The sequence below is a fragment of the Myodes glareolus genome, chromosome X (genome assembly GCF_982192425.1).
Source record: "Myodes glareolus chromosome X, mMyoGla1.1, whole genome shotgun sequence".
Taxonomy (NCBI): Eukaryota; Metazoa; Chordata; class Mammalia; order Rodentia; family Cricetidae; genus Myodes; species Myodes glareolus.
This window is the reverse complement of record NC_142053.1, coordinates 18,504,863-18,515,967: the sequence shown is the minus strand read 5'-3', so window position 1 is coordinate 18,515,967 and position 11,105 is coordinate 18,504,863. Positions and strand designations below refer to the sequence as shown.

At 41.7% G+C, this 11,105-nt stretch overlaps 1 protein-coding gene across 1 annotated transcript; it reads left to right on the top strand.

The window, feature by feature from the left end:
- Positions 1-5,339: 5,339 nt before the first annotated feature.
- Positions 5,340-10,753, top strand: Brs3 (bombesin receptor subtype 3). Its single transcript, XM_048457744.3, has 3 exons — positions 5,340-5,802; positions 7,336-7,687; positions 9,080-10,753. The coding sequence occupies exons 1-3, from the start codon at positions 5,369-5,371 to the stop codon at positions 9,491-9,493; spliced, it is 1,200 nt and encodes a 399-aa protein (XP_048313701.2). The 5' UTR covers positions 5,340-5,368; the 3' UTR covers positions 9,494-10,753.
- Positions 10,754-11,105: the final 352 nt, after the last annotated feature.

Genomic DNA, 11,105 nt, shown 5'->3' with positions numbered 1-11,105 from the left:
GCGAGCAAGCATGTGTTACTAAGAAATTCAGATTGCATGATGGCTGGTGTGTTTCCTTAACTTTTGCATTAAGTTCTCAGGTTAGGTTCTAAGTCTTTCTTACCCCTGTGTCTCATATAAGCACAAGCTCTAGTCCTGGTGGAATGCTGTGGAGACTGCTAAAAATGCCTTCCTCATCCATATCTTCTTGGGGTATCTAGCCCCAGTTTTACTTTTCTGCCACATTTTCAAATGTCATTGAAATATACTCTTTGTATCATGAACTCAGCCAGTCGAGAGTATCCAATATGCATTTTAATTAATTTCTACAAACCAGCAACTATTATTATACCACATCACATAGATTTAGAACACCCCAGCACGCCCAATTGCTTCCTGTGCTCCTCAATACTCACCCCCATTCCTTTCTTCAGACCCAGGCAACTGCTGATGTCCTATACATGTCATTTCCAGTCTTCAACTTTTCCAGAATTTTATATTAAGGAATCATATTCATATATCTGATGTATTTCATTGCACGCATGTTTAACATTCCTCCATTTTGTAACAGGTAGCGAATGTTTGTTGTTTTCATTGCTGTGTAGTATTCCACTATTAAATAATTATTTCTGTTTTGTTGTTTTATCGCTGAAGAGCCCATCGCTGAAGGGTTATTTATAATTCATTTTTATGAAAAATTCTTCCACAACCATTTGCATGTTGGTCTCCGTGTGGACATATGTTTTTCATTTATTTTGGGTAGATACCTAAGACTAGAATTGTGGGGCCATCTGGTAAGCGGCTGGTCTTCCTTAATTAAAGGACCTTAAATGGGGATTAATAAGTAAAAGACTGAAAGTAAGTTGTGTGGAGCTGGGACATGTGACTGGGGCTATGGGAGAAAATTCCTGATAAAGAAAGATTACTGCGAAGAGAGATAAAACCACATAGAGATAAATTCACCTGCCTCATAATTTGGACCTCATTGTTCAGAAAGCCTAAACGTTTTAGCCAGCGCAGGTTTTTCTCAATTGTAATTGTTGTTCACACCGAACACAGCATATGAGGTTGGCATGTGTGAGTGGGGTCCAGGGGGCTCCATCTGGGAATAGTCTCCAGAAATGCCCACTTTTAGGGAGGCATTAGATTTAGTCAGGATGAGAATTTGCCTTTAACAAAACACTCCACTTAGAAAGTTCAATCGAAGAATTTAACTCTTAGAATCTACACTACAATTTGTATTTTTTTCACTTGGTCTCTGCAAAGACCATTCTGAGTATCTGTGTCTTCTTGAAGTAGGAAATTGTGCGGATAAAATTTAGGAGCATGCGATTATGAATAAGACAGTGAGGCTGGTAATCATGGGAATTACTATTGCAGAATACATTCACAAGCCAAGTTGCATCCTCTTGATCAAATCCCATTAAGCAATAGTAAAGAAACTTACACTTTTTCTTTGCGCAGAGGTATAAAAGTCAGCACTCCTCTCCCCAACCCTGTCCCACCCTGGACCCTTTCAGTACTTTGTGCTATAGCCCTAGCAGCCTCTTTCCACTTTCCTGTAACATGTATTCTAATTTCTACTTCCCCTTACACCCCCACCCCCACCCATACACATGCACACACATACACACATATGCAGTACACACACCATACACACATATGCAATACACACACCATACACACATATGCAATACACATACCACATGCACAACACTCATACACATAAACATATACACATGCACACACATACACACATATGCAGTACACACACCATACACACATATGCAATACACACACCATACACACATATGCAATACACATACCACATGCACAACACTCATACACATAAACATATACACATGCACACACATACACACATATGTAGTACACACACCATACACACATATGCAATACACACACCATACACACATATGCAATACACATACCACATGCACAACACTCATACACATAAACATATACACATGCACACACATACACACATATGCAGTACACACACCATACACACATATGCAATACACACACCATACACACATATGCAATACACATACCACATGCACAACACTCATACACATAAACATATACACATGCACACACATACACACATATGCAATACACACACCACACACATACACATAAACATATACACATGCACAGACATACACACACCACACATACATGCACACACATATACACACATGCACATACATGCACAGGCACATACACACAGATATACAATACACACACAAACACACCCACATTGTTCTAGCACAACTCCAATGCTGTCACTCTTTCCTGCCTTCTCTGGATCAGAAAGAAGAGAGAGGGAGAAAGGGGAAGGAGAGGATGCTGATGGCCGCAGGCTGCTGAAAGCATGAGTGGGACCGTAGGAATTTAGGTAGTTTTGGAAATTACATGCCTACATTTTATTCTGACAAAGTGGTGATGTGGAGAAGGTAGTTGGGGTGTGAGTTGGGAGGTCCCATTCACTCACTGCTAAAAGATAAGCAGGAATCTCAGAGATATTTTTTCATTGAAATGTGAACTGTGGAAAGATACTTTGACTTTCCATTGGAATTATTTTAAAGCCCCAGTCCAGAGGACAGAATCCTTCCCCCTGCATATATACACACAAAAGTTTAGGGACTCAAGTGTTTATGAACACTCTCCCTTATGATTTCTACCAAAAGCATATATTTAGCTCAGTAACTCAAACTGTGCCGATGATTTCATAAAGGACAGAGGTGAGGATGGTATAGAGGGTTCAAATTAACCAGGTTATTGATGTAACTTATTCACTGGACTTTCTCATAGAATTTCTAGCACCTGTTCTGTCATGATTAATAGTAACCATTGTTTACTATTTGGTTCATCAGTTTGCTGAGTGCTTGGTTGTTTCAGTTCCCAGGTCGATTTCTAACACGGCTATATTTCTTTTTTTTTAATTGCTTTGTAAATAATACCATTCAAAATTTCCACCTCCACCCCCCTCTTCTCATTTCCCTCCCACTCCCCCACATACCCTCCCACTCCTCCACTTCCCCTTCCCCCTCCCCCTCCAGTCCTAAGAGAGAACAGGGTACCCTGCCCTGTGGGAAGTCTAAGGCCCTCTCCCCTCCATCCAGGCCTAGGAAGGTGTGCATCCACATAGACTAGGATCCCAAAAAGTCAGTGCATGCAGTAGAGACAAATTCCAGTACCTTTATCAGTGGCTTCTCAGTCGGCTCCAATTGTCAGCCACATTCAGAGGGTCCAGTTTGATCACGTGCTCGTTTAGTCCCAGTCCTGCTGGCTTTGGTGAGCTCCCATTAGATCAGCCCCACCATCTCACTGGGTGGACCAACCCCTTGTGGTAACCCCTCACGGTCCTGACTTCCTTGCTCACATTCTCTCTCCTTCTGCTCCTCATTTGGACCTTGGGAGATCAGTCCAGTGCTCCAATGTGGGTCTCTGTCTCTATCTCCATCTGTCCCCGGAGGAAGGTTCTATGGTGATATTTGAGATAGTCATCAGTGTGATTACAGGACAAGGCCAGTTCAGGCACCCCCTCCTCCACTGCCCAGGGTCCTAGCTGGGGACAACCCCGTGGACACCTGGGAACCCCTCTAGAGTCAAGCCTCTTGCCAATCCTAAAATGGCTCCCTTAATTAAGATATCTTCTTCTCTGCTCCCATATCTGACCTTCCTCCATCTCAACAATCCCACTCTCCCAAGCTCTCCCAACCCTCCCCTTCTCCCTTCTCTCTCTCCCCTCTCCCCTTCATTAGAATCCTACTCAGTGGTAAAAAAACAATGACATCTTGAATTTTGCATGCAAATGGATGGAAATAGAAAACACTATTCTGAGTGAGATAACACAGACCCAAAAACATGAATGTGGTATGTACTCACTCATTAGTGGATTCTGGCCATAAACAAAGGACATTGAGCCTATAGTTTGTGATCCTAGAAAAGCTAAGTAATAAGGTGAACCCAAAGGAAAACATATATAGATCCTCCTGGAAATTGGAAGCAGACAAGATCTCCAGGCAAAAGTTGGGAGCATGGGGGTGGGGGCACGGCTATATTTCCAAACACCTTGCTAAGTTCCTCCTAGCTGAGCACGGCCGTTGAATTAGATAATTTTAGAAAATGTTTCTTAGCTGCCTTCAAACTACTTCCATGCCCAAACACCACCTCAGTCACCACATCACCACACACACACACACACACACACACACACACACACACACACACACACACCTATATACATTTCCTGTAAAATCTGGCCTTTCTTTTTGGTGCCATAGTGGTTGTCTTAATTTTTTTTAAACTTTTTTAGTTGATGCTAACTTCTCTACATGCTCCTTATCTCTGGAATAATCTGCAGGGGTTTTTTTCCACTGGAAAAAAAAAGAATAATTTTCATTCTTCCAACACTATTTGGGTCAAGATCTTGAGAGGCATTATTCTGGGTTATTTGGTTAGAAGGCAGGTTCATTTGAGTAATTTTTTAGAGAGACAACTCCTTTAAATGCTCTTTTTGGAAAAGATTTCTATTTAGACAGACAGTCAAATGGAAACGCTGCTTTTATTGAGACACTAAGGAACAGAGTGACCGGTGGTCTACTGGGGGTTTCATCACTTACAAGTTGCTTTGATATGATATAGCATAGCCCCAGGGATATGACGGCTGGGAATTATCATGTGTCAGAGTGAGATGCTAAGCCCAGGTCACTGGATTATTGCTTTGGAGAGGTGACATGAGCTCTGTCAAGGTGTGAGTGATTTGTTGCTTCATCGTCTCTCTGATATTAAATTTTGAGGATTGGGTTCAAGTTTGTACTTTGGGGGGCATCTATCCTTATTTGTCATATGAAAGGGAGTACATTAGACCACCATGCAATGGGAGATGCTAAGGTGCTTTGTTTGTTTGTTTTGTCTTTTTTCTTAAAAAAAAATCACCAAGATATATCTAAACCAGGCTGGGTAAAAATGAAGACACAGGTGATTCTAATAAACAATCAGATGGTTTAAAAAGCCTTAATAATATTATTCAAGGGACTACACACCCCCAAATGGCAAAGCATGGGCAGGGCATTTCTTTATCACCCTTCCTCATCTTATGTCATAGGAATGCCAATGAGACTCCTCCATCCTCCACCTCCCCTCTCCTAGTGCCAGATCTGTAAGCGCTTAGCCAACCATGCTGGGAGGTGCAGAAGAACTGAAGGGAAGGAGTAGCCGGATGTCTTGGGCTTTCTTTCCACTCCGTTCTCTTCTCTTCTCCTGACACCACCTCATTACTAGACGTAGGCACTAGACGTGACAGTCAACTACATCTGAACTGAGCAGAGCAGAGGTAGTGAAGGCAGAGAGTGCAGGAGACATGTCTCAAAGGCAGCCTCAGTCATCTAATCAGACTTTAATTTCCATCACAAATGACACAGAAACATCCATCTCTGTCGTCTCCAACGATACCACACATAAAGGATGGACCGGGGACAACTCTCCAGGAATAGAAGCACTGTGTGCCATCTATATCACCTATGCTGTGATCATTTCAGTGGGCATCCTCGGAAATGCCATCCTCATCAAAGTCTTTTTCAAGACTAAATCCATGCAAACAGTTCCAAATATTTTCATCACCAGTCTGGCGTTTGGAGATATATTACTTCTGCTGACTTGTGTGCCCGTGGATGCAACTCACTACCTGGCAGAAGGATGGCTGTTTGGCAAGCTCGGTTGTAAAGTGCTCTCCTTCATCCGGCTCACTTCGGTCGGTGTGTCAGTGTTCACGCTAACAATTCTCAGCGCTGACAGGTGAGTTGCTTTTCTCTGTTCTATTGCTGGGATGGGAAATTAGGCAAAAAGAAAAGAGAAAAGCTTGTGCTGAGCGTTTGCTGGCTACCGGTAAGCTTCTCTTCCACGGTGGAGTCTAAATGTAAGGCTGGAAAATCCAATAGCGTTTTAAAATAAAAGTTAGAGTAAAAATGTCAAAATGTCTTTGTTAGCATCTGAAGAGTGCTTGAAAATATATGCTCTGGGCAGGGGGTTTTTCTTTTCTTTGAAATGTAATTGTTTGCTTGAAAGAATAGCAAACGGTGTTTTTATTTTCCTCCGGCTTATTAAGTCAGGCAAATTGTTGCAGGTGCAAAGAAAAATACTCATGCTTTATACATTAGTGCAGCCTAGTGGTGTAACAGAGTCAACATGAAAACACGGGCATAGGTGTGAAATGGACTGTGTATGCATTAACATGTACCAGAAGGATGGAAAAGAGAGAAAATGCATCAAATTTATTTAAAAGTACCCAGATTAGCTAATAGAGGGAAAACAGTGAGGTTTTCCGTGCCCTGGTAATTCGGTGTCGTGGCATTACTTAGTTCTACTTGTTTTCTCTATAAGCATGGGGTGGCATTTTTATTCTCAGAGAAATAAATTAATTCTGATGGACTTTTAGAGTCCTGTGGCCAGAGCATGCAAAACAGTCTCACTGTCGTGGAGTTAGGGCTCCATGTTAGGGTGTTTTCAATTTGAATATTGTGTGTTTAATAAACTATTGCAGAATAAGCATGAAAAGGTGAAAAATGCGGCTCTAAATATCAAAAGCAATACTTTAAAATTTTTGCAAGACTCCTGTAGGTCATCAGTGCCCAGCAGCTCTGAAAGGAAGGCTCTGGATTCTGGAATCTGACAGGAGCAAAAGCTCGATGTGTCATTGTTGTTATTATTATTATTATTATTACAATCATCATGATGAGGTTGTTGCTTTACTGGTCTATATTCTTGAGGGCAAACTCCTGTAAAGGCTACAGGTTTTAAGGTGTTTTTGTCTGAATGAGGAGGCAACATTGTATGGACTCTAGCTTCTGATTTTACCCTAATCTCCCCCATTGATCCATTAGCTTAGGGAAGGAAGTAGCCCTTATCAATGGGGAAAACATGAGCTCTCTGCTTCTTACTGGTGGAAATTTTATCAAGACTGCTTACTCATTCAGGCAAGTTAATTCGATTAACATGAGTCACTTACATATACAGAACTTCTTTAGGATACTTACGGAATCATATAGGTGATGAATTATTCTTAAGTCATGCAGAGAAACCTGCTGAAAACATTTGTTCTAAATAGAGGGTCTGTCACAAAATTACAAAGTCACAGATCTAGAGTGTCTAATAGGAGTGAATAAAGGACAAGCTGATCAGAATAAATACATCACTGGCTATCTCCTGTGTCTTTAAAAATACAGCCAGTTCTAGTTGGTTCTATATGACTGGAAAAGAGGAAGAACTGCATGATTGCTAAAGTCACACGTGTTGCTGATTCCAACTCTGCTTGTGATTATGTCTTTCTAGATACAAAGCTGTCGTGAGGCCTCTAGAGAGGCAGCCCTCCAATGCTGTTCTGAAGACCTATGCGAAAGCTGGTGGCATCTGGATCATGTCTATGATATTTGCTCTGCCAGAGGCGATATTCTCAAATGTATACCCTTTCCGTGATCCTAACAGAAATGTGACCTTTGAATCGTGTAACTCCTACCCTGCGTCAGAGAGGCTCTTGCAAGAAATACATTCTCTGTTGTGTTTCTTAGTGTTCTATATCATCCCGCTCTCAATTATCTCTGTCTATTACTCTCTGATTGCCAAGACCCTTTACAAAAGCACCTTGAATATCCCAACTGAGGAACAAAGACATGCCCGAAAGCAGGTACGTTATGAATTGTTACTCCTGCAAATACAGCCTGAATTTAGAAGTTAGCCCCCCTCACCACCTTTCAGTGAGCTACATTGCATTTATCTGGGTAGAGATCCAGTCCCAGAAGTATCTATCACACACTGAGAAATGCTGAGCAAGTTATTTGACCTCTCCGAGCCCCAGTTTATTTATCTGTAAAATGAAGAAGACTGATTGACACCAAGAGCTAAAACTCCTAGCATAGTTCCTGATGGTGCTCATGGTGAGGCGATTGGTATGATAGACAGGGGAGTGGAAGTGTGGGAGCAGTAAAAAGCTTCTTATCCTATAGGACAGTAGGGGACTCTACATACTGTGAGGTTATAAAGCCAAGCATCATTTGCTTTAGCAAGTATCACAGAGTAGTAGAAATGCACAGGATGCTGAAACTGGCAAGACTCATCTGACATCACTGGCTGAAAACGACTTCTATACAGATGAGCAACCTGAGGTCTGGAGTGGGTGAAATGAAGTGCCCATGGCAAGAGAACAGTGACTCACACACACTAGATTACAGCCATTGAAGGACTGAGGTGTGCTCTCCTTTCATAAATCTGTACAGAATGAAAGGATGGTACCAAATACTGTCCTGTTAGATTGGTGGACAGGGAGGCTTCTAGCCTGGAGAAGAGGGAAATAGTGCCATTTACAGAGAGAGGAGAGGGAGAGAGGGAGGAGGGAGAGCAAGAACTATGCCTTTTGTGTAATCTATCACTTAGTTGAATAGCTGTGCTCATAAGGCTGAAGATATATAAGCGTTGTGCTTGGTGTCCATGTGATCCAGTTATCTTTGCTCTGTCTAAGCCTTTATTTTCTGGGGGTGCGTCCTGTATATTAACAGATGTGAATAGGAGTATTCTCATATATGATGGATGCCCCATTTTGTTTTTATTCCTAACTACATGATTTAAATCCCTATAGATTAAAAGCAACTTTAGTACCAACCTGACAACTTTCCTAAGCTGCAGAAGACTGCTCTCGCCTGTCTGTCAGCCTCTGCGGAAGCGGTGAAAGCTGCTCTGAATAGTATCACTCTCTCCTTTTAGTGAAATTAAATCACTGGGGATTCCACAGCACTGCTTGAGTTAACTAGAGTATCTCAACATCTGAGGATGGTAGGAGGCCTCAGAATGAGAGTTAATGAGACCAAGATCACAGGTTACCATGCCAATTAACTTGTCATATTCTATCTCCACAGGCAGACTTCCCATGTATCCCAGCCAGTTAGCTCATAAGCATGTGTTCGAAGGGAGGCCGGCTTGTTAACTGTAAATTCCTATGTCAATCTAGAGGCTGTTTTTTTTTTTTTTATCTCTGCCAGCTAAATGGATATTTTTGTGTGTGTGCAATTTTCTCCTCATATAGATTGAATCCCGGAAGAGAATTGCCAAAACGGTTTTGGTGCTGGTTGCTCTGTTCGCTCTCTGCTGGCTGCCGAATCACCTCCTGTATCTCTACCACTCGTTCACTTACAAAAGCTATGAAGAGCCCTCGAACATCCCTTTCATCGTCACCATTTTCTCTCGGGTGCTGGCTTTCAGTAATTCCTGTGTGAACCCCTTCGCTCTCTACTGGCTCAGCAAGACCTTCCAGAAGCACTTTAAAGATCAGCTCTGCTGCTTCAAGGCAGAGCAGCCTGAGCCTTCTCTTGGTGACACCCCTCTTAATGATCTCACTGTGATGGGGCCGGTCCCGGGGACTGGGAGCACTCATGTGTCTGACATTAGTGTGACCCTGGTCAGTGGCTGTAGCGTGAAGAAGGCAGAGGACAAGGTCTAGCTTTTCCACTAAGGAAAGAAAAGGTGATTGTTTAGTCTCATAGCGTGTATCCAGCTTTACGCTGTGCATAGTATGGTGCCTGGGTTTTTGTTGTTCAGGAGTTGAAGTTTTCAGAATGAATTGTCCCTGAGAGTAAACGACAAACCATCATTTTCTTCAAGGTGCAGACAGTAATGCCATTTGGGGCTTTCTAAACACAGTGAAGCCCACCAAGTAGAGAAAAGCAGGTTTAGAAATGGCAGCCAACGGTGAAGAACGCTGTATATAGGAGGGACGGTAAATGAACAAGATAAATGTTTAAAAATCTAATTGGATCCCTCCTCTCTGATCTTCCTCACTCTCATGTACTCCTGTGGTTGTCATAAAATAGTGGTTGTGCTTACTGTGTGCTGTAAATCTAGAGATTCTACTCTGTAAATGAGGAGATCAAAAGAGAGATAAAGCATCTCTCGTGGTGTTTTGTGAAACACACATAAATGTATATATTACAGAGTTCCCGCTCTCTTCCTCCAGTCACCATTCCAGCATAAGAAATCTTGCAATTGAAATGAAAATGTCTGAGAGTCGAGGGTGTTAAGCACTGAGTCTGGGGCAGGGTGCTTCCCTTACTGGGTAAACACTTCCTGGCTTTGTGTATTGTACTGCCATTGCTTAATAACCAGGCAGGGCCATTTCTCACAAACATTGTGAAGAATTTGTCTTATTAATAGGCAGAACAGGGGCCACCATGTCAGTGTGGTGTGACCATGGGTCCAAGAGGAAGATTCCTGTTCAGGTTTCTAAGCTGTCATTGACTGAAATTCTTTCCTCAAAGGAAACTCATTTCATCTGGGTGAGCAGCGCCCTCTTTCTACAAATGTGCAGAACTGCCACTCTGGGTCTCCATCACCTGGCTGAGCATCATCACATCATCTATTTGCTTGATATTACTCAACTTGATGGGTGCCGATGTCCTAGAGCTCAGCTCTGCTTTCGGAAGTCAGAGAAAAAGATCTGACTTTCTAGCCTCTGCTCTAACTTGCTAGCACAAATAAGCTTGTCACTCACTGTAATTGGGAAAAAAAACCTTGTAGTCAGTAGATTTGTCAGATTTAAATTTGTGCTTTCAGAAAATGTATTCTTGACGTAAACAAAAGTTTATCTTTGGCACTATATTGACACTATAGTTACATTGTATTTTTAAAAACTTGATTTTTTTTTAGAGTGCTTTTGGTATTTTTGAGCTTTAAATGGCTTGTGCCGTGGTGAACTTCTGCTAATTATGTGGCTCAAAAGGGGGTGGGTGGGGGCATATAGTAACAGTGGGCTTTAAATGTCCTTAAAATTGGCTTACTTACATTGGGGGTGCTAATATAGTATTAACATCGCTTTAAAGTGAACAAAATTGTTGTAAAAACATCTGAGGTGAGCAAATAAATACGAAATAAAGTTTGAATGGTTTTGTGTAACTTTATATTTTAAAAATAATGACAGAATATAAGCGCACATTTCAATGCCAGGACTTACTATTTTTAAATCATAGAAGTATACAATATTGCCTTACTTTCCTTAATTATAAAAGCATTATATATTTACTCTCTTGAGCCTAACACTTGAGAAATTGTAAATGTAA

Bases quoted from the DNA above. Each gene is read 5' to 3' on its own strand.
- Brs3 (XM_048457744.3), top strand. From the start codon at position 5,369: ATGTCTCAAAGGCAGCCTCAGTCATCTAATCAGACTTTAATTTCCATC. The intron at 5,803-7,335 runs GTGAGTTGCTTT...ATGTCTTTCTAG, and splicing joins ACAATTCTCAGCGCTGACAG to ATACAAAGCTGTCGTGAGGC. The intron at 7,688-9,079 runs GTACGTTATGAA...CTCCTCATATAG, and splicing joins AAAGACATGCCCGAAAGCAG to ATTGAATCCCGGAAGAGAAT.